This window comes from Lucilia cuprina, chromosome 6 (assembly GCF_022045245.1).
Source record: "Lucilia cuprina isolate Lc7/37 chromosome 6, ASM2204524v1, whole genome shotgun sequence".
Classification (NCBI taxonomy): Eukaryota; Metazoa; Arthropoda; class Insecta; order Diptera; family Calliphoridae; genus Lucilia; species Lucilia cuprina.
This window is the reverse complement of record NC_060954.1, coordinates 1118510-1141979: the sequence shown is the minus strand read 5'-3', so window position 1 is coordinate 1141979 and position 23470 is coordinate 1118510. Positions and strand designations below refer to the sequence as shown.

The following is a 23470-nucleotide window of genomic DNA, read 5'->3' as shown; positions in this document are numbered from 1 at the left end:
GATTAATTAAAAAAAATAAAATATAAAATAATTTAAAGAAAATATTTAGATGAAATTTTTATATTAGTTAAAAAAATAAAATTTTGTAAGAAATTCTTAAAAAAAATCAATTTTGAATTAGTCATAACTTGGTGTCTGTAAATGTTTGTAACTACAAACATATGTATCTAAATACATATGTACATATGTATGTGGGTTTCTATATTTTTATGTGGGTATGTTTGTTTTTATATTATGTTTATATAGAGACCATATGAAAAGGATATTTTTATTTTCTTTTTATATTTTAAATTAATTAAACAATTATTTAAATATATTAAATTTTTATTTTTAAAATAATATCCTTATAATAATTATTATTCTAAATAATTAACATTCATGTATTAATATAGATATTTAAGTATCTGGTTTTTTATATAAGAAAAGTCCATAAGGTGTGTCCTTTTGGAAACAAATTTAATTGCATAATTATATATGCAGATATAAAGATATATCATTTGTATAATATTTATATAAAATTGTGCTATTTAAGGTTTTCATAGCAAAACTATTCAGTTTTTAATAATTTTTTACTAAATACCCATCTTTTTTAGAGTCCTTTCTATATAAAAATAAAATATTTGTATGTACATACATATGTAAAAATATGTTTATGTAAAACTACATTGTGCATGCTATATAATTGTCATACTAATAAACTAAATTAAAAGATTTAATTAAATAAAAATCTAGACCATTTTAAAATTAAGGGATTTAATTATGTCATAGACTTTATTGGGTAATAGGTAGTTTTTAAAGAAGTAAACCGTTTTTATGAGGTGTGTTTTTTGTACATATGTACATGTTTATGTATTATATACTTCAAATAAATAAAATTACCATTAATTATTCAAATAGGTCAAATGTTTTTTATTTACACAAAATGTACCTACAACCAAATATTTTTTCAAAATTAAAATAAAAATCAATTTACTTCTTAAATCCTTAAAAAATAATACATATATTAACGCTATACCTATGTTTTTAGACAAACTATTCTACTAAGATCAAAATTTCTTTCTAAAAATTGCTTTAAGTAGCCCAGAACTTTAAACATTATTATTATTTCTATTAAAAATAAGGGACAAATAAATAAAACTGCCATAAATCATCAATTTGTTAATTAAAATAAAATTAAAAAAATGATAATGTTAATTTAAGAAAAATCAATTTATTTCTTTTTGGTTCAATAAAATATCGTTTAAAAACGCTTAAATATCATTAAAATTGTCAACATTTTATTTAATACCATCAGGTCTGGGAAAATTATATTTTGAAATATTGATAACTGCAACAACAAAGAGTACTTTTCTTAATAACAAAGTTTGTATGTTTTTAGCGCCTTAATTACATTTTATATTAAAAATAATTTCACTGCATTAAATAGCCCAATGTTTAAACAAAAAAAGTATTACAAGTATTACCTACAATAAACAAACTAAAAGACAAATATTTGCCACCAACAAAAAGTACTGCAAAAATAACAAAAGCACTGCGCTTTCCAACCCTGTATGCTAATAAAAATACTACCCTGTTTTCAAATAAACAACGCTGTTTCTGCACACTGCAGACTTGTCTGCAAAGGCGTGGCTGTATGCATAAATACCTCCGAGCTGCTTGTCGGCATTTCAGAAAGTGTTTGACAGTTTGCCGTAGTGGTTGTGCGCAAAAAGTTTGTCAGATTAGCATTTTAACTTGTTATAAATTATTTTAAAGATATATTAAAAAAAAACCAAATACAAAATGAGAGAAATTGTACACATTCAAGCCGGTCAATGCGGAAACCAAATTGGAGCCAAGGTATGTACAACAAATATAATCAATAAATTAGGGAATAGCATAAATGTTTTGTTAATTTTCTTTAAGTACAAGTTTTTTCTTATAGTAAAGTGAAAGGCAAATTAGTTTGAGTTTTTCTTTTGAAATTTTAATTGGTTCACTTAACTATTTAAGCATCACTCCGCCATTTTGTTATCTGCAAAATTGTTAGTTTTTACCTATTTTTTTGTGTGTTTTTGCTTATATACACATATGCCGCTATTTTTATAAAAAGAAATGGTGACGCTATGTTTAAAACTTGTTTTTTTTTATTTGTTTCCTTACTTCCCCCTCTACTCTATGGACTTTGCTAAACCGGCATAGTTGTTATTCATATACATAGTTTTTGTACAAGGTACAAATTATTGTGTTTAACTTATTATTTTCAAGTTTTTCACTAATAATTAAAATCAATATAACCTAGATGATTTCTGAATTGTTATTTCATTGGACTTTCAAGTACAGTTGTTGCAAAAAGTGTTCGTTTTTTTTCTTACACATTGCAAATTTTTTCCTCATTATTTCTTTCTATGTGATATACATTTAAAAATCGTAATCATTTTACTTTGCTGCTCAGAAAGAAATAAATACATACAAATGTACAGAGGTTTGTTTCTTCAGTATGAATCATACTAAAAAGAAATAGAAATTGCAAAAAAAAGAAGTCGTCGTCTAATGTGATAGATTTCTACTTGCATATATATTTTACATATGTACACTATATATAAGTAAAGGAAAATGCCATTAATGGGTGCGGTTTGGTTTACATCCACTGTGTTGTTTTGTCCACAACTTGAAATAGTGAGGGGTAGGACACGACGAGTTGACTGGAAGTAAAACATCTGCATTGGAATGTTGCAAATAATATAAGTGTACATACTCAGTTCTGCAAAGTAAATGTATATAGATAAAACAACATACACAGTAAATATCCTTTGCTTATTAATATTTGAAAAAAAGTAATATACATTATATTGATTAGATAGCAAATGATAGAAAATTGCATTTGCAGTTTACAGATATGAAAATTATTAATACCCAGATTAATAAAATACTATCAAATAGAAATAAATTAACAAAAACAGTAAACTCAAAGCAAAAATTCATATTCATAAATTCTAGTCAGTATTTCGGCAAACATTTTTAAATTTTGAGTCCTAAAGCAAACAAAATATTTAGGCATATCACAGTTTGGTTTGTAATTATTACAATAGAAGTAGTAGTAGTAAGTAGTTTTCTTAAAAATTCAAGCAAAATTTTATGAAAAATCCAAAACAAAAACTTAAAAACTAGAAAAACCCCTAATATTGAATAAATACACTTTTGAAAAGATATAAAATTCTAGACAGGGTATCAAATTTATTAAAATAGAACGTTTATCAAACATATTTCTAAAAAAACAGCTGTTTTCTTAATTTTCCTACTTCTAAACAATTATTAGAAAAACAGATGTTTTTAGGTAGCAAGAAGGGTGGATGTTGCGACAGTTGTTGTCATCATCCTCAATAGACCTTAATTGTTTTTAATAGTTTAAAGCTATTCTTATTAATAAAGGAAAAATAAGAAGGTTAAATGAATTACTTTGGTCATAAATAAAAGTAAGAAAAGTAGCAGAAACAAACGCCATATGGTGGTTCGTTGGTTGGTATGATGACGATGGTGATCTCACTCGACCTTATTAACTACCTCCACAAAACATTCGTTTGTTTGTTAATTGCTTGCGCTTGAATGATTGTGTCATAGCGCTCTTGGCTTTAGAGGTAGAGTAATAAATAGTGTGTGGTAGTAGTGGAAGCTTAGATTTATCAGTGGCTTATACATACATGTAGAATATGACAGATGTTTTATAAAAGTAAATAAATAGCGTGTTATTCAGCAATTTAATAGAAAAAGAAACAAACAAAACACTTAAACATATACCCACCCACTTATCTCCATATCCAAGTAGGTTGAGTAGTAGAAACCTCGTTTAAATTTCTTAAGCAGGTTTATTCATATACATTTGTATGTGTGGGCATATTTAAGACAACATTCGAGAGTAATTGTAGTATATCGCGTTGTCTGACACTCAACCTACATAAACATACATAAATTGATTGGCCGGCTAAATGCTGCAAGTTGCTTGCTTTTCAGTCAGCCAGCTAAAAAAAAAACAGCCAAATATGGCACTCTTTAACTTAAAACAAGAAATAAAGTGATGTCAGCAGCAATTAACTGGAAAAATGCTGGTGTCAAGTACTAAATTTGTCGTTTATAACATTTCAAGCTATAATAAGAACAAATTGGAAGAGTTTTTTTTATGCAATTAACAGACAGCACCACATAGTACATATTCTATTTGTTTGCAGAAGTAAACAAGTATCTAGTAGTATTCATGTTGTTCATGGAGATTTTGGAAATTGTATGAAAAAAATCAATAGGAGGTGTGGTAAGTTTATAAAAGGAAAAAGTAGTAGGATGTTGTGAAATATAGTAATGAGTCATAGTTAGGTGTGAGTGAGTTGTTGGTCGGTTGCCAAGAAACTGTTCGTGTACTTGCTGTTCAACCCTTAAAAACAAGGACATAGACAACACAACACATAACTGACTCATCATAATTTCCTTTTTTTTAACAGAACGGCGCAATAAGTCTGCACAGCTGCAATTCCATAATATATCTAGAACATATTTAGGCAAATACCCTCATAAAAATAATAAATGCATTATGCATACATACACAATCAAACGAAAAATCAATAGCAATTTTTAACATTTTCCTCTTTTTTTTTCATTTTAGTTCTGGGAAATTATCTCTGATGAACATGGTATCGATGCTACCGGTGCCTATCATGGCGACAGCGATTTACAATTGGAACGCATTAATGTGTATTACAATGAGGCATCTGGTGGCAAATATGTACCTCGTGCCGTTTTGGTCGATTTAGAACCCGGTACCATGGATTCAGTGCGTTCCGGTCCTTTCGGTCAAATCTTCCGCCCAGACAACTTTGTTTTCGGACAATCTGGTGCCGGTAACAACTGGGCCAAGGGTCATTACACAGAAGGCGCAGAGTTGGTCGACTCTGTGTTGGATGTTGTACGCAAAGAAGCCGAATCCTGCGATTGTCTGCAAGGTTTCCAATTGACTCACTCGTTGGGTGGTGGTACCGGCTCCGGTATGGGTACTTTGCTCATCTCAAAGATCCGCGAAGAATACCCCGACAGAATCATGAACACATACTCCGTTGTACCTTCCCCCAAAGTATCAGACACAGTTGTAGAACCCTACAATGCCACCCTCTCAGTCCATCAGTTGGTTGAAAACACAGATGAAACCTACTGTATCGACAACGAAGCCTTGTACGACATTTGCTTCCGCACCTTGAAACTAACCACACCCACATACGGTGACTTGAACCATTTGGTCTCGTTGACCATGTCTGGTGTAACCACATGTCTGCGTTTCCCCGGTCAATTGAATGCTGATCTCCGTAAATTGGCCGTCAACATGGTTCCCTTCCCCCGTCTTCACTTTTTCATGCCTGGTTTTGCTCCTCTTACATCCAGAGGCTCCCAACAATACCGTGCTCTTACTGTTCCTGAGCTTACTCAGCAAATGTTTGATGCCAAGAACATGATGGCTGCTTGTGATCCTCGTCATGGTCGCTACTTGACCGTAGCCGCCATCTTCCGTGGACGCATGTCCATGAAGGAAGTCGACGAACAGATGCTTAACATCCAGAACAAGAACAGCTCATACTTTGTTGAATGGATCCCCAATAACGTAAAGACAGCTGTTTGCGACATCCCACCCAGAGGCTTGAAAATGTCTGCCACCTTCATCGGTAACTCCACCGCCATCCAGGAACTCTTCAAACGTATCTCCGAACAATTCACTGCTATGTTCCGCAGAAAAGCTTTCTTGCATTGGTACACTGGTGAGGGTATGGATGAAATGGAATTCACAGAAGCCGAGAGCAACATGAACGATTTGGTCTCTGAATACCAACAATACCAAGAAGCCACCGCCGATGAAGATGCCGAATTTGAAGAAGAACAAGAGGCTGAAGTCGAAGAAAACTAAACTATGTATTTAAAAGTAACATCGTAAAAAAACAAAACAGAATTCCCCAAGCAAAATCTAAAACAAATTTCGAAAAAATAACAAAATAAAAAAAGAAATGTTCTAATTTAACATTTAACATAACTTTCTAATGACTTTTATTTCCGTTTTTTGTTTTTCTTTTCTCACGCATTTGTACGTAAGTTTATATGTATGTATGTCGGTCGATATGTATGTATGGTTACAATGTGTGTTTTTATTGGTTTGTTTTTGGGCGTTGTAGTTTTGCAAAACTTTCGAATAGAAACTATAGAGGAAAGGAAGAAAATTAAAATATATCGATAAGTACAATTTTAAGCCAAATATAGTAATTAGTAGAGTGCATTGAACTATCTGTTTTTGGAATACAATTCCAAATGTGTAACTCAAGTATTTGCACGAATATAAAGTGTAGACAAATATGACGTAAGACGTTTTCAAATTCGCAGGTCGAATGAAGATTTATGTGAGATTGTGTGTGTATATATTTATTATTAAAGGTAAAAGTGCATCGAACTTTTTCATTTTCAAATTATATTCATAAATATGTATAGACGGCAAAAGAATGCATTAAATACAAGTATCTATTCATAAGGATGCAGTGCAAAATTGCAAATTAATGTGTTATTTTGTATACAGTTTAATATGTACGTGGTAGTTTAAAATGTTAATGAAAAATATGTGACATCATCGTATTTTTTTAAAGTCTCAAAACATGTATTAGTCATTTGCTTACTATTCTTTTTTTTTGTTTTTAGAATTTATAATTAAAAAAACTTGAGACAATATTATTACTGGTTAATAGTAACATCTGTTAGGCAAAGGAATTGAAGCAACTCCGTTTATAAACAATATTTTATATCATCTACACCACTTCAGTAGAATCACATTCCTAATTCTTTAAGCTATGCATATCTACCAAATAATACTTTTAACTACCTATTATGAATCTATGTTATAAAGTTTAAAAAATCAATATGTTTTATAAATAATTTCTTAAGTTTTTATTAAAATATTCATTCATTAGGTTGATTAATACAGTTTTGCTGTATTCATGCAAATTTGACTGAAAAAAGTAGCACACAGCATGTATTTTTTAAATGATTGACCATAAGTAGTGATGTTAATTTAGTTTTTTTTTCTCAACCGGTCAAGTGATTTTAAAAAAGCGATTTTTAATGCTGCCAGATTTATCGAGGTTTTACTATAAAAAGCTAAATCAGATATAAAGATCTTAAATTTTAATTTTTTGTTTTTTTTTTAAGACAAAGAAGACATTATTACCATCTTATTTATTAGACAACAAAATTACTTTATTATTTATAAAAAGAGTTAAGTTAGAAAACAATTAAACATTTTGAATTAAAAACCTTTAATATGGCAACTCATTTATAGTTTTATTTACATTTAGATGAGTCACCCAGTTGAACAAAATATATTTATATAAATTTTAATTTCAATATAAAATAAATTAAAAAAGAATTAAACTTAAAACAAATATTACGCTTTAAATAAAACCTCGTTAAAAATGAAAAACATAAATTAATCAACAAGCTATTTTTAAAATTACTAAAAACAAACAAAGAATATCCAAGTAAAGCAAGTGTCAAATAATTTGAATTCTTGCATATGTGTGTGCGTTTGTATGTATATATATATATACAAATGACAGCTAATTGTGTTATCTTTTTCATTTTTTTCATAAATCTATTAATTTGATGTGAAACAATTTATTTTACTACCTTTGACTAATTCGTAATAAAATTCAGCAATAATTATATGTTCTTAAAGAAGTAGTAATGAATTCATTTCAACGTGATAGTGTGCAGTTCTTAAAGCCAGGTATGTAATATTTATTATTGTCTTTAATATTAAGGAAATATTCTGAAGAATCCTCCATATGCAACAATACATTTTGTTTATAGAATAAAACTCGCCTATCATAGAAAAAAAAGAATAGTACTAGCTAACTACCACCATTAATTGTTGATTCAGATTTGGATAAATAGAATAAACTGTTTATATGGAAATATATGGGCCACCGTTTAAATAGCAGTTGTGAGAGCAAATTAAACGTTCAAATATGCTTGCTAACAACTATGACGTAAACTGACAAACAATTAGCTCAAGTAGATCAACTGGGTGAACAACACCCGACTAAGTATAGAATTACTATACATATGTATATACATATGTAAATTAATAAATATTACTAATGTTGTAAATTTCTATAATATAAAGACATTTATGACCGTAGACCGATCTAAACAGTTATTTATGTATGTATGTTCCAAGACCACAAATGTTTAACAAAATTTTTAGTTTAATTTGGAATGAAAGCAGGCAGGGCAATTTAAAAATATGTATATTAAAATCATTAGTAATATTTTAGTAAAAAATGAATGAACCCATTTCAATTGCAGATAACGAAGAAGAGTTATTAGCCGGCTATCAGAATATAAGGCATACTAACCCTTCGGACGTCTCAGATAAGAAAAAATCTAAAAATAATATTGTTTTCTGTATCGAAAAATATCAAATAACTATACTAGCGACAGAATTTGGTATAGGGACTCTAGAGTTGCCTCAGGTAAATAAATAAATTGCACAATTATAACAAATAATTAATTAACTTTTGAGATTAAGCAAGCAAATACAAAAAGAAAGGAAAGAAAAGACATGACCGAATTTGTTCGACTCCTTATGAGAATTTCACTTGTAGGCAGGATGATTTAAAACCATTTAATCTATATGGATGTGTGTATATATTTGGATTATTTATTTCTGTTTCAGATCACAATACAAACATTTTAATTGCTATTTAGCATCTTCTCTACTACAAGTAAAACACTCTCAGTTCTTTTGTATTAAAATTGTTAAACCATAACGATTATTGAGAGTGCAAAGTGTAAAAATACGATTAATCGATCAAAACTATTGACTCGCAACAATTTGAAAAAATGGTGGGCCCAAGTAGTCAAATCAGTAAACTTTTACTGGGACTTTTAATAGCTCTCATTATATTCTATATATACATGGATGTCCAGCTGTACCTGCGTATACAAAATTATCCCTTAGAAAGAAATTATCACTTTAACACAACTACAATCACCACCAATAACGCCAACACCGCCACCGATATACCTCAGCGTAGTGATGTGACGTATGAGTCGGAAACATGGCTGTCATGTGAACTAAATCCCTTGTGCCATGTAACGGTCAAAGCTATACTTTTGGATCATACCAATCATTACTTATTTGCTCCCTTGGCCACGATATTTGATAATATTATTGGATTTTCCCGTTCCACATTTATTACGGCCAACATGATATCCTTTTTCCACGTGGGTGTAGCTTGTGTAGCTGGAAAACTAGTGTCGTCCGACAGCTTGGGCTACAGACGACTAGGTGTAGTTATGTTTCAGTTTCGCACATTTCTAGATGACTTAGATGGTCATGTGGCGCGCGTAAAGAAAAATATACGCGGTGAACGCTCTGAAGTAGGAACAACAGGATATTACGTTGATGGCATTTGTGATGGCTTAGGGTGTATAGCTCTCATTCTGGGCATGTTTTTCTATCTGAAAAACAATCCACCAAGACGAGGCTATCTTCAGTTGCCCATGGTCGACACTCGTGTGTCGGATGCTCCAACAAAGACTAAACTAAAGCCCACCACTCGAAAGGTAGCCAAGAAAGTGATAAGTTTTACGGGTCAACTGCTTCTCAGCTCCACAGCTTGGAATCGGTATATCGCTGTTTATCAAAATATGCTCGAGAGCAATGATGTAACGCCCCTACAACAATCTCGCCAACAAATTGTCTTCAAGTCCACGTGGTTTTTTTGCATTGCTTGGCTCTGGCGTATCGTCAACGTTCACTCGCTTTTACATTGTGTCCTGCTCAGCATTTTCTGTGACAAACTGTGGGAATTCCTTAAGGCCATCCAGTATAGCGGCTATGTAATATTGCTGGTGTGCATTTGTATAACGGAAATGCATCTGTTGGAAGCACATAACTTTATATTTAATACCGGTGGCGGCGGCAGCACTAATATAACATCATTTTGATAAATAGTTTAGAGATTCTTATTTTATATTTTTATTATCATTATTATTACTACTACTCTATTATAATGTATGTATTATTTCTTTTTTTATTTTTATTTCCTACTAATTAAAAGAAAAGTGTTATAAATGTAAAATCAACTGTGTGTGTGTGTAAATTACTGTAATATTTTTAAAGTTTTTTTTTGATTATGTTTATGAATATACCTACAATAAGAATAGCAACTACAATCAATTGTTTCCGACGTATTCTTTTGTTGCGGGAATGGTGAAAGATATTATTAGGTTTATGTTTATGGGGTTCAAAAGTTCGAATAAAACAAAGCAATGGAAATTTTGAAAACAGTTCGGTAATGTCTTTTCTCCTTTGAACTTGCTTGAATATACATATTCCAATTGCATCATGTTTGTACTATAAGATACGTATACGATATGTTTATTACTTTTTAGTATTTGGAAGATTTGGGTTGGACACAAAAAGGTAAAATAGCGGTAATTGATCACAATAATGATGAAGCTCAAACGGAAATGTTCACTGCAAACCCTTATGACAATGAAGATTTTCGCAAAATCAATGTAAGTTACAAAAAATGATTATTGCGGTAACTTATTTGTATTAATTAAATTTCACATAATTTTATGCAAATTTAGTATATTTCAAATGAAAAATTCCTAAAAGAACTTTTTATGGATCCTATACTTACGAACTATGGCGTAATATTAGTGAATAATGTTCACAGACGTCATGTTTTGACGGATACCGTTTTGGCTTTATTGAAAAAGATCATTAGAAAACGTTCAACATTGAAACTTGTATTGGTATCGAATACAAAGGAAGCCAATTTCTTTGCCGACTATTTCAATACACACAAACGCAACAAAACCCAGCAGCTTACTTGTGCTGTACTATCGATAGATGATGTTGATCTAAAGCAGTCTATATTTTATCTACAATCTCCTTGTCCCGACTATATCAGCAAATCGATTGATACTCTAAGGAATATTCATGAGAAACAGACATTAGATGGTGATGTTTTAGTGTATTTAGCTGATGACGATGAAATCAATCAAGCCATAGAATTGTTAAAAAATTACATCAATATGGATCACATTAAAAATGTCAACTATTTTAAATTATCGCATATTAATGGTGAAAAACAGTCCGTATTTTTTCCCAAACAAGCGGGTAAACGTAATGTTATATTCACTAAGGATTTGCATCAGGATTCAGTAACTCAAGATCGTATTAGTTACGGTAAAAGAAAATTTTCAAAAGCCTAGCCTGCCTTTACTTTGGTAAAAATTTAGATTTTTTGTTTACAGTGATCGATTGCGGGTTTATGCAGTTGAATTGGTTTCAGGCGGAAAGTAATAAGAGTCGTAAAATAACTGTGCCAGTAAGTAAATTTGTGGCCGAATTAAGAGCCAATTGGAGAAATAAATATAGGACAGCCAAAGTTTTTCGTCTTTATACCAAGGAGGATTTTAACAATCTGCCAGAGAGATCAGTTGCCAAAATGCGTAGAACAGATTTGTGTTCAGTTATTTTGTATTTAAAAACATTAGCTGTGGATAATATATTACGCTTTGATTTTCCCTCTCCTCCGCCAGCAAAAAATGTACTTTCAGCTTTGGAAACTTTGTATGCTTTAGGTAATTGTTTTGGGTTTTAGGAAAACAAATTAACTGATGTTTTTCAATTATTTGCAGGTGCCTTGGACGATCAAGGTCAATTAACCAATCCCCTAGGCTTCATCATGGCCGATGCACCCTTTTGTCCACGTTTAAGTAAAGCACTATTTAATTCCATAGAATTTCAATGCTCCGAAGAGATTCTGACAATAGTTGCAATGCTGCAGTTGGAATCTGTATTTATAATAACCACCAATCATATGGCCGATAGTCACAAACAAGTGGCCAGACGAGCATTTGAAGCAGCTGAAGGTGATCTAATAACACTATTAAATGTATACACAGCATTTGTTGAAAACGATAAAAGTAAGGAATTTTGCCGTAAATACTATTTGAATTATCGCAATTTAATGCGTGCTCATAAGCTGCGTAATTATTTCGCTAGTACTTTACTGAATAAATATAAAATGTCATTGATTTCATGCCACGGAGATGTTGAAAGAATATTGAAATGTATCGCTTCTGGTTATTTCATGAATGTGGCTTATCTACATGCTTCTGGAGTCTATCGGGGATTGCGTTGTAAAACTGATCTCTATATAGATCGGGATTCGGCGATTTATAGTCTGCCTCAGCCCAAATATTTAATTTATTGTAATCTCTATGAAAATACAAAGACTTTTATGAATAATGTAACAGTCATCAAGGAAGAATGGTTGTCAGAACTAGCTCCACACTATTATGAAACAAAATAATCCTACCTACCTTTCTTCTTGACATATTTCAATTTCACTTGCGAAATAAAAGCTTTCAAGGATATTTTTTTAGAATTTATGGGTGTTTTATTAAATGCAATGGTAATGTTTTTCTTTGTTTTTTTTTTTCTTTTGGGATACGGCTTGCTCTGTAAGTGCCAGTATGTTGTTTTGTTTTTGTTGATTTCTTAATTATTAATTATTGCAATTCAATCGTGTTATGCAATATAAATTTGTATTGTATATTATTTTAATGTTGTGTTTGTGTTTAATAAAATTTGACAAATGTTTTAAATTGCTGATGTTATTCATTACTTTGAAAGCGTTTGTTTTGTTGGTTTATACTCTAGATGATGCTTGTTGATGTTTCTTGCCCCATATGTGCGCACTTTTAAAGTAAAATTTTGTTTTTCTGTTCTGTTTTCTGTTTTCTTTCGTTCTATATAATATTTATATATATATGTATATACAATAATATGTGATGGGCTAGGGTAATTGTAAGTTGTTTGATTTAGTTAGGCGGATTGCGGGTACTGTCGCTGTTGGGTATATACAAAGGTACTGCGGAAGTGTATGCAGAAGGCCGTTGGTAAGTGTCATCAGCCACACCGTTCATTGAGAATTCGTCCACCTGCAAAAGTGAAATTTATATAAATTGAGTTAAGTTTCAGGTTATTCAAAGTTTTTATGTTCGTTTTAGTAAGATACCATTTGTCGGAGCATTTGTGGGTCTTGGCAAGATCGTTGCTGTTGTTGTTGCTGCTGTTGTTGTTGGGATTGTTGATCCTGATCTTTGTTGCGGCCGGAACTGTTGGTTCCTCTTTGTATGGTTCGATCTTCGTAACGTGTACGTCCCTGTGATGCCATAGGCCTGTTCAGTGTACTATTCGAGTTGTTGGGCGAATGAGCAGATGCACTGTGTGAATCGATGAACTTTGTTAGGAAGTCTTGTTCCTTCCAACCGTGCTTCTTGTAAACGTCTCGCAACTCATGATGCTGCCACATTGTAAACAAGACCTGACTAGCGAACTTATTAACACAAGATGTGTATTTCTGGCGATGGTTTGTAATGTTCATGAGACGCTCCACGCCACCAGCATCAAGTAGCGATCTAGAGAATTCAGCATTTTTCTTAATAACCTCATTGATGGTGGCCAACACGGCAGTTATGGTGTCATCGGAGGTGTTTTGATCGTGCTGGGGATTGCCGGAGGGCAACTTTTGTACTAGATCCCGCATTGCATACTTTCCGATTAACTCTTTATTTCTCTGATCAATAGCTAAATTGCGCAGAGCTGTAGCCACGGCACATACCACTCGATCGACTTCCATGCGCAAAAGTTCTACGAGAATAGGTAGACCTTTCTCTTTGCGAACGGCGGCCCGTATGTCTATGCTGGGTTGCCAGTAACAGGCCGATAAATTTTGTATTGCACCTGCTGCGGCCTCTAGGGTCTCAGGATTGGAGCAGCTCTGTAGCAGAGCCAGATAATATTGCACCACCTCAGGCTGCCACAAATGTTCGTATCCTTTCAGAGGTCCTCGATTCGCAGAATCCGATGTGTTTTTTGTTGAACCAGACTGGGCACCGACGCTTTCATTTTGCTGTTCCAATTGAGCTTGAGCTTTCTTCTTTTTGCTAGTGCCAAAGCAACCAAGATTTTCACCTATACAATGTAATTTAAACGAAAATAATTATTTACTTTTTAAATTTAAATCCATTGCACTTACCCTTAGTAGACGATAAAGCTCTAGTGGGCACGGAAATTGGTTGCTTATCATAGTTGGGATCCTCTACCTCTTGACAACGATACGATAGATTGCGCAAAATGCACACACAATTCTCAACGGTCTTATTACTAATATTGTTCTTCTCGATGGCTTGACGTACCACGTAAAGCAGACATTCTACCAAGTGGTCACAATTTCGTAATTGCGTTCTGGCGTATTCGCCAGCTGAGCTGACATTGCGCAAAACGCCAGATGCATTACGAAATACTGTAGAAAAGCAAGTTTCGCCGGGACATACAGGATCCCAACCGGAATGTGGATGAATTATATTACTGACAACAGCTGCTAAGCACTCGTCAATGATGAAACGTTTAATGTCCTCACAAGATGACATATTCCATAGAACTCCCGTCACCAACTCTCTAACCTCAGATTCTTGTGTACGACACAATAAATTGACCAGTGCCGCCAAACCACCGGCATTTTTAATTTCACGTTTATTTTCATCATTTTGCCGTCCATAAGACAAGTTACGTAGAGCGCCGCAAGCATTCCTACAAATAAATTCATATTAATACCTACGAATGCAGTATGACGGTTAAGATCAAAGGACTTACTTGTAAATTTCTGGTGCTTCGTAAGATAATAGCCTAATTAGGGGAGGTATACCACCTAGAATACGAGTTCGTTGTTTGATGGGATCATCCATGTAACATAAATGCTGCAAATAGGCGGCTGCATTGGCTTTAATTGCATTGTTTGGATTATTTAAAAAACTAATGACTTCCGATAGGTTAGGATCACGCCATCGCATAGTTGAACAAATGTCGCTACATGAACCATCAACGATTTCATCTTTGCCACCATTGCGCATATGTTGGGAGACGACGCCAAATGAGCTAATCGTAAGCTGTGACATTTTATTTTGAAAATCATGGGCATCTTCAAAGCCTTGCTGTGCCAGGCCCATAGCACTCGCTACCTCAGCTCCATTTCGATTGTCGTCGAACATGGGTGGCCGCGAGACATACGCGTTTTGTTTGGCACTTACCGAAGGCATTACATAATTGGCTTCCGAAACATAGCCATACGCTACTGGTGTGTCTTCTCCATATTGTGATTCCGAGGGAAACGGAATAACAGGATTAATGCCATATTCCGACATCTCTTCATACTGCGATGGCTGCATATAGCGCAGGTTTGAGGCCATCATGGCACCCTGATCAGTAGGTACACCAACAGCGGCATTGAGCTCCTGCACCGAACTGGTTAAATTACTTTGTGAGCCAAGTATTTTGGCCGAGGCATGATCGGTGCGATAAGAACACTGAGAGCCCATGCGACCTACAGACATACCGGCTGGGCCTTTTGTAGCATATAGTGGAACATTCGGGTACACTGTTGTATACTGACCATATTCCTGCAATGGTGCATTTTGACCATCAAAATCTGCCTCGTCAGGAATACATACCGAGGGCTCCATTCTGTCTATACTGCTGCAGTATTCAATATTCAATTTTAAAGTGTATCTCCTCCACCCGGATTAATTACTTTAACTTTGTTGCCCCAACACACAAAATTTTATAAATTCACTTGTCGTCTGAAATGAAATCAAAAATTTTATTCGAATGTAAAACAAAAATTATGTTTATTTATTCACTAGAGGAACCTCTTAGCCAGTTAACGGGTTATTTTACACTACTCATTCCAGGATACGTTTGGGGCGTGTTTTTATTTGACCAAACTTCAGTTCAGTAATTCAGTAAAAAGTGTCGTTGTTTTTAATGAGACTACTTTTAACAAATTATAGTTCGATGCAATTTTTGCTAAATGCGTAAATGCATTTACAATGGCATTTGGTGCCATCGTTCGTCGTCTATGTATAATATGAAATTGAAAATTTTGGGCGTAAAACGTCAAATGTTGCAAGATGAAATTGAAGAAGAACAAGCAGCAGCAGCACAAAAAGACGACGAACGAGACAACGAGCAAAATTTACCACCGCAGCACAAAAATGTTTTTTTTTTTCCTACAATTCAACGTTGAAAGTACCCAACATACATTCAGTCATACATATGGATATAGGAATGAATATAAATGTTCGTTAGCACACACTTTCATACACATGTACATTAGACAAGCCCTTAGAGGACTAGATTTCAGTCGGATGGATCTTATGCCATTATATGAAGCAACATTTAACGCCAATTGGAAATTGATTGAACATATTTCTTAAACAATTTTAGATCTTCCAAAAAAGTTTCTTAAAGAAAAATTTTTTAATCCAGAATTTGTGGTTTTGAGTGCCACTCTAATGTACATAAGTATTTACACTACATACTTACAAACATGCATATTTACATGTACGCAGTGTATTCGTCGTTGTTTAATATTGATTTTTTTCAAAAAGTCCGAGAACATGAACATTTTCTTTTTACAAACATTTTTACATACAAATTACATTCATATTATACTTGATCTGATTCTATATAGATTTTCGTTTACAAATTTACAAATATTTCTCAATAATAAATAAAATAGGATTGATTTCTTTTTTGATTTTCAATTGAATAGTAAAAGAATTTGCAATTAACTTTCACTATGATAAGCTATTGTTTTGACCTCACCTGTACATATATACATTTATATACATACATGAATACATATAGTAAGTAGATACGGTGATGTTTTCCACTGAAAAATACTTACACATTTAAAACTACTTTACAAATTATTTTCTGCAATTTTTTTTTTCTTAATTTTATATTAATATATATTTAAAAACATATCTCGTCCATTTTCAATCTTTTTTTGCTATTTTTTGTTTTCTTTCTTTATAAATTTATGTATTAGTCTCTTCAAAAAGTACACAAAGAAAAAAAATGAGACGCTAGTTACTGTTCACTGAAAATGTCAAATAGATGACAGTTGACAGAGAGTCTCACACAGCACAAAGAAATCTTACATTTTAACAATATGGCAATATTTTTTTATTCTATGAAAACGGAATAAATAAATTTAATTAAGAATCGAGTCATTGGGATCGAATTCTGTTCTAGATCAGGAAAGTTTTTCCTTTTTTTGTATTTTAATTGTTTTTTAATAATATTTTCTGCCTTTATCGCAATGATGTATCTAATACCGGTTTTGATATGATTGGTTATTTCTCATATCAATATGTTGGGTTACCGTTTTATATGTAGAAATTTAACATTAAAGTTTTATTAATCCGAATATCAAAAATAGTAAAAACAGAAAAGCTTAATTTGTTTTTTTAAATAATTACTTAAATAAAGTAAAATTTAATTTTTCAATTTAAATTATTTTATTGAGATTTTTAATAACGATTAATAAATGCATATGATTTATAATGAATTTTCTTAAGAATAAAAATTATTAGTAGTAATTTTTGTAATAAATATTTTTATTTTAACGGGAGCTGTAAAGAAAGTATTGTAAAAACTTCTTAAATACAACTCTGTTTACGATATGGTAACACGATTAAATATTTTTCTGATTGTCCATATTTTAGCAAAATTTTGTGTGAGAGTGTTTGTTTTGTGGCAACACTGGTTACCAACACTTTACGAATACATGAAAATCAAATATGGCGGATGCTTTACTGTGAAGTGGAGAATTTCTCAGTGTGCGTACGGAAAAGTCATAGTTTAAAAGTGAATAAATATAAAAAATTGTTAGAATTTTGTTTAACGCTTAAGATCTAATGTAAGTGAAGTGTTAATTCAAATAAAATTTATGAAATCTTGCAAAAATACCTCGGAAAAACTGAAAAGAAAAAATCGGAACCCCGACTACAACTACAACCAAGGTTTTTCTTAGCACACACACACACTATCTTGAAAACTTGCAATCTACAGAGGCTCTTTCACATACACACCTACATGCATACGTACGTATGTAGAAATGTATATATAAATATACATATATAAATATGTATATATATATCGAACTATGGATGTATATATATACTTATAACCATATACATACTTTCTTCATCATATCTGGTGTAAAATTTGTATTATTAATAAATCTTGGCTGCTATGCGGCTATGAAAAGTTTTTATTAAAGTTATCAAATCGTTTTGTGCAAAAGTCCCGATCAAAAATAGTTAATGGTGGTTGGTATATTACTGTGGATTAGGTCACTACTCACTCGTTCTGGACACTCATGATAATGACAGAAACAAACTAACTTAAATAACAATCAAAAAGTGTTTTAATCAATTCGTCGTGTACTAAAAGATATTAAATAAAATACATAAAAAACATCGATTATAAAAAGTACTTTAAAAATTATAAAGTTGTTGTTCATTAAGTGGCGATATCTCCTTTTTTTGTTAAATAGCAAACTACCTCGGTTTTTCGTGTGATGGTGAAGTAACAAAAAAAAAAAAGAAAGAAAATTATTACGTTTCATTTTCTTCTTAACCATTCGTTGACGTTATAAATTGTGTAGTTGTGTGTTTTTTTTTATTGTGTGTATACAACGACCCGAACCAATGATGATAGTTTTATTTCAGCTTTTTGTTTTATAAAAGAAGAAAATCCAAAAAAAAAACGAGAAAAAGAAAAAAAATTAAGAAAACATTATTGCAAAAAAAAAGAAGTTAGAAATCAATTAACGAAAAAAGAAAAAAAAATCAGACAGATATTGTTTATTTTTCTAAATATAAAAATTATTAATAACAAGCGGCACATAAGTAAAGATTTGTTAAAAAAGTTTTCTATTTTTGTTAAAACAAATAAATGTATTTATTTATTTGGGTCATACATACAACAAACAAACAGCAAGATGTAGTAGAGGTACATGTCTGGTATGTCGGTCGGTTGGTCGGTATAATAATCACGACGATTTCTTTTTGTCTCTTTTCCCTCTTCTCTCTCTTCTACAAATATATTGATGTCAACTCAAATACTCGAAATTTTATATGTCTTTAAGAAAAAAAATCCCTTTTATCTTGGCCCACAAAATGTACTCCTCTAAATAATGAACCCGGTTTATGAAACAATTGTTATGTCTAGATTATAGATATTTGAAAAGTTCTTAATAAATAATTATCCATGTTAATTTATATAGATATTTGTAAAAAAACATGTGTTTATTAGGGTGTATCAATAATCGATAACTCTTAAAGCTTTTTCCATAGAGTTAACTATTTAATTCTTGAAAGTATATTAAATATAAATTTTATATTTCGATTGTGGTTTAATTGATAGTTTAAAAATAAATTGTTATTAGGTATGTACTTAGTTTTACGTTAGTTTTGTTTAATATTAAGAGTTTTAATTGAGTTAGCTGAATTTTTCATTAACAAATGAACCGATTATTATATATAGGCTTGGGCTAGTTATGATCGAAATTTTGGAAATTATTTAATTCACTTTTATTGATTGCTAAAAGGGAAATGTTTTAGTAGGTCTAACCGTAATATAACCCTAAGAAGGTAGAAACGTGATGGTTGTATCATGGATCTACCTATATCGTTAAAAAATGTCTGAATAGTTTCTTAAACTGACACTCAATACTCCTGAAAATAAATATTTGTACAAAAGTCATACTTGTTTTTTGAAAATGACTGTTAAACCATTGATTAGAAGTTTTAATTCAAAAAGTTAGTTACTAACATTTTTAAGTTTTATTTCAGTAAGGTTTGGGGATTTTAAGTCAAGTTTAATTAATATTTTGCAGTTGCAAACATTCAGTCTGGTAATTTCTATGTTTATGCATATGTTTCTACAGTGACGGCTACTTATTCAGAGACAGTTTTTTTAAGACTTTAAATCTACGAGCATATGATTTGTTATGTTTGTCAAGTAAATTACTTTCTTCTCACTTGAGTTGTCTTCTTTAATATAGATTAAATGTATGATTGCCTAATTAGTTTATCATTTAAGGGGACTTCATCTCTTTAAATGTAGATGTTGATAGAAAATAATAAATTTGTTTGTAAATAACAATCCTCTACTGTATTTACAATATAACGGTTTATTCAGCATTTTTCTGTTTTCACACAAAACGATGTATTACAAATTTCAAATAAAAAATGTTAAATAAAATTGAAAATTTAATAACATTGTTATTAAACGATTTTCTGTCACAAGGATATAAAACGGAAATCTGCTTAAATAATTCAAATATCAATAACAACAACAATGAACTTGAAGTAAACGATAATACATTTTATACATGCGGCAATGAACGACAAACAACAGCAATAACAACATCAACACTAGAAAGATCATTAGTATCAGTAACAACATTATCATTAGATAAGCTTTATTACGGGCGTTTGTGTAGTAGAAAAAGATTTGCATCGTTTTTATATGTTCTAGCTGAAGTACATGATCTATTTCTGTCTCGGAGCCATTGTACTTACCGTCAACTGTACTATAGGAATGTTAATATAGAATGCACAACATTACAAATACAATGTGCTGTCAATGATGTTTGTCAGGCTTTAGGTACAACATCGTGGAACTTGGGAATATTTGCAGCCGGAAAATGTTTTATATCAGGTAGCTACGTATATAAAAATGCTTAATAGAATTTAACTTTGAACTTTTTAAATTTAATTTGTACAGTAATTGTTTATATTTTTGTTAAATGTCAAACCATTAGAAAATTTCGCATAGATTTTTCTTGTTGAAATACAATTTCTAAAGTGAATAGCAACTATTTTTATAATCAAAAATAAGACATCACTACTTAACCAAATTCTAATTTGTTGTAGGACCTTTACTAGTGCATATGAGTAATGGCGATGTCATCGATTGTGATGTATATAAGGGACCAACTTTGATGCCACCAAATTTCACTTATATAGACAAGTTTGTAACAACGGCCAAATTTGTATTGGTTGTTGAAAAGGACACAGTCTTTGAAAATCTCATAGTTAACGGTATATTCTCAATGTTAAATGGCAGCATAATATTGGTAACAGCACGAGGTTATCCTGATATAAGTACGAGATGGATTTTACACAAATTATGGATAGAAAATCAATTGCCTATTTATGCATTGGTTGATGGTGATCCATTTGGCATAGAAATTATGCTAATTTATCGCTACGGCTCTATGCGTCAAGGCCTTAATGCAAATAATCTAACATGTCCTCAATTAAAATGGTTGGGTATACATCCGTCTGATATCAGTCACTTGATGACACAGACGGAGCCATTAGCAGAAAATGATTATAACAAAATTAAATCACTTTTACATCGTTCCTATATAGACCATGAAATTCGCACTGAGTTGTTGATTCTCCATAGACTGCAGTGTAAAGTTAAAATTGATAATATGTCTGCAAATATGTTGAATTTATTTATAAGCGATTACATTGTCAACAAAATAAAGAGACAAATAGTATTATAACTCTAAATTTATATTTAATTGTAAATTATTTATTATCTCGTTTCAGACATTTGAAATTATTTTTTGGATTTGGTGTATAGTTTTGTTAACTTTTTCGGAGATTTCTTGAGCTACACAGACATATATGTATATTGCATCTGCATCTGCTTTACGTTAAAGAATCGAGTTGTGTTAAAATGAATTTAAAGTAAAACATAAATAAAATAAATAACTAAACATAAAACATAAAGTACTTATTATAGTATAGAGAAGTAGAAAAATATACAGAAACTAAAACAATACTGCATTTCCATTAAATGTTGGGGATAGATATGGAATACATAAGAAACTAACCTCTTGTATTGGCTAAGCATATTTCTCTGCTTGTAAAGTATTTTAAGATAATTGAAAATCATAAGAAAATATCCCCCTAATTCGTAAACGCAACCGATATCACTACATTCGTTCGCTCTTTATAGTACCAACCAAATCTCGTTAAGAAAGCAAGAACGAAAGGCATAACAAGACAAGACACAAACAATATTTAGAAAGAAAATCCCGTTTGACATAATCAACTAATCAATTTGTATATGTATATGTAATTAAGACGACGAATGAATTAAAAATAATGTCAACAACAATGCGCACGACATTACAAACAGTTCCTGAGTCGTTGCCCGCCGATAGTGTAGCCAATGATGGCAATGCAACGTCAAAGCTCACATCATCTATAACATCAGGACACAGCGTCAGTACAACTACGAATGGCACAACAACCCCAACGACAAATGCGGCAACGTCGCAACAGCAGCAAACAGCGCAACAACAATCGAGTTCGTCGCAATCGACTATACAACAGCAACAACATCATAGTGTCAATAGTTCAGTGCAATCGGTACAGGATACTCATCAACAGCAACATGATTCTACAAACGCAAACACCATTGTACTGCCTTCTACGACTGTCACCACAACAACAACCGTTGCCAATACTGTAACACCACCCAATAACGCGGCCACTTGCACTTCAATTGCATCGACAACTCTAGCAAATGCAAATCAAACACAAAACAACAGTTCGTATCAACAGCAGCACCACACGACAACACCGTCACAATCCTCCCAATCGCAATCCCATCATTGCCATGCCGGAGCAAATTCCGTAACAGACGGTTCACGTTCATCGGCCGTTATAAATTCCTCCAGTTCGGCATCATCCAATCATCATCACCATCATCATCATGGCGGTGGTGGTGGTGGTGGTAATGCCGTAGTAAGTAGCGGCGGAGCATCAATCATAGGTAAAAATGTTGTTAGCGGTCATTCAAATTCAACGGCGGCAGCATTAAAACAAAGAACTTCATCATCAGCTAAGGTAAGTTATTATAATTATACATATCTATATTTTATTTTATTTTATTTTGAGATTAATATAAAGAATTTCCGAGATAATTATAATAAGGACAATAATTTTATTTGAAAAGTTTTTATTGGATAAATTTGCGAAATATATATATTTAATTGTTTAGTAATAACCGTCTTTCGATTACAAGCGATGATATTATCTGCATTTTTAAATTGATGCCTTTAGTATGGCTTTTACATTAAGGTTGTTTCCTATTTGATATAATTTTTCCACCATTTCGTCTTTATTTTAAGGCAAACATAGGAATCATTGGTTCTTAGAGTTAGGGCGAGTTTTTTACTACTCAGTTAAACTAGGCTAAACTTCGTGTCAGGTAAAACTCGGAACAAATTTAGGTCGAATTTAACCGGTGATTGTGTTTTTCAGTTATGGATCTATAATCAGTTAACTTTGTTAGTATTGCCAACTTTTCAGTCAAAAACATAAACAATAAACAGCTGTTTTTGCAAATATCACTTTTGTAAAATGTAAAATTTTAGAAAAAATATAAGTAAATATTTAAAACAGTAATAATATCGATAAAAGAAATCAGAAAATTACTATTTACTTA

The 23470-nt window shown here is 31.8% G+C and overlaps 5 protein-coding genes across 15 annotated transcripts in view; 4 read left to right on the top strand and 1 right to left on the bottom strand.

Moving 5' to 3' along the window:
- Window positions 1-1664: 1664 nt before the first annotated feature.
- On the top strand, window positions 1665-6043 carry LOC111681895 (tubulin beta-1 chain). Its single transcript, XM_023443794.2, has 2 exons — window positions 1665-1839; window positions 4634-6043. The coding sequence occupies exons 1-2, from the start codon at window positions 1783-1785 to the stop codon at window positions 5918-5920; spliced, it is 1344 nt and encodes a 447-aa protein (XP_023299562.1). The 5' UTR covers window positions 1665-1782; the 3' UTR covers window positions 5921-6043.
- A 75-nt stretch (window positions 6044-6118) lies between these two features.
- On the top strand, window positions 6119-12467 carry LOC111677038 (ceramide phosphoethanolamine synthase). Of its 3 annotated transcripts, XM_046955255.1 has the most exons (6): window positions 6119-6438; window positions 8362-8528; window positions 10456-10581; window positions 10657-11260; window positions 11314-11658; window positions 11716-12467. In XM_046955255.1, the coding sequence occupies exons 1-6, from the start codon at window positions 6393-6395 to the stop codon at window positions 12390-12392; spliced, it is 1965 nt and encodes a 654-aa protein (XP_046811211.1). In that variant the 5' UTR covers window positions 6119-6392; the 3' UTR covers window positions 12393-12467. The 3 variants fall into 3 exon arrangements, with proteins under 3 accessions (XP_046811211.1, XP_046811212.1, XP_023293844.2); XM_046955256.1 differs by lacking the exons at window positions 6119-6438; window positions 10456-10581; window positions 10657-11260; window positions 11314-11658; window positions 11716-12467 and adding exons at window positions 7528-7780; window positions 8732-10240; XM_023438076.2 differs by lacking the exons at window positions 6119-6438; window positions 8362-8528; window positions 10456-10581; ... (1 more) ...; window positions 11314-11658; window positions 11716-12467 and adding exons at window positions 7528-7780; window positions 8732-10240.
- On the bottom strand, window positions 12457-16910 carry LOC111681908 (catenin delta-2). 4 transcript variants are annotated; one of them, XM_046955252.1, is made up of 5 exons: window positions 16833-16910; window positions 14741-15723; window positions 14124-14677; window positions 13101-14059; window positions 12457-13023 (listed from the first exon to the last, which is right to left on the bottom strand). In XM_046955252.1, the coding sequence occupies exons 2-5, from the start codon at window positions 15604-15606 to the stop codon at window positions 12904-12906; spliced, it is 2499 nt and encodes an 832-aa protein (XP_046811208.1). In that variant the 5' UTR covers window positions 15607-15723; window positions 16833-16910; the 3' UTR covers window positions 12457-12903. The 4 variants fall into 4 exon arrangements, with proteins under 4 accessions (XP_046811208.1, XP_046811210.1, XP_046811209.1 ...); XM_046955254.1 differs by lacking the exon at window positions 16833-16910 and adding an exon at window positions 16469-16679; XM_046955253.1 differs by lacking the exon at window positions 16833-16910 and adding an exon at window positions 15784-16188.
- Window positions 16911-17692: 782 nt separating this feature from the next.
- The window catches only part of LOC111677035 (serine/threonine-protein kinase MARK2), a 35311-nt gene continuing 29533 nt past the window's right edge, over window positions 17693-23470 (top strand). For 5 of the 6 annotated variants that reach the window (XM_023438070.2, XM_046953849.1, XM_023438069.2 and 2 more), the window contains exons 1-2: window positions 17693-17849; window positions 21562-22869. In XM_023438070.2, coding sequence (XP_023293838.2) covers window positions 22123-22869 — 747 coding nt within the window. In that variant the 5' untranslated portion in view covers window positions 17693-17849; window positions 21562-22122. The other variant, XM_046953848.1, reaches the window with a different exon arrangement.
- Window positions 18847-21555, top strand: LOC111677039 (meiotic recombination protein W68). Its single transcript, XM_023438078.2, has 2 exons — window positions 18847-20659; window positions 20875-21555. Exons 1-2 carry the CDS (start codon window positions 20188-20190, stop codon window positions 21513-21515), a joined length of 1113 nt encoding a protein of 370 aa, XP_023293846.2. The 5' UTR covers window positions 18847-20187; the 3' UTR covers window positions 21516-21555.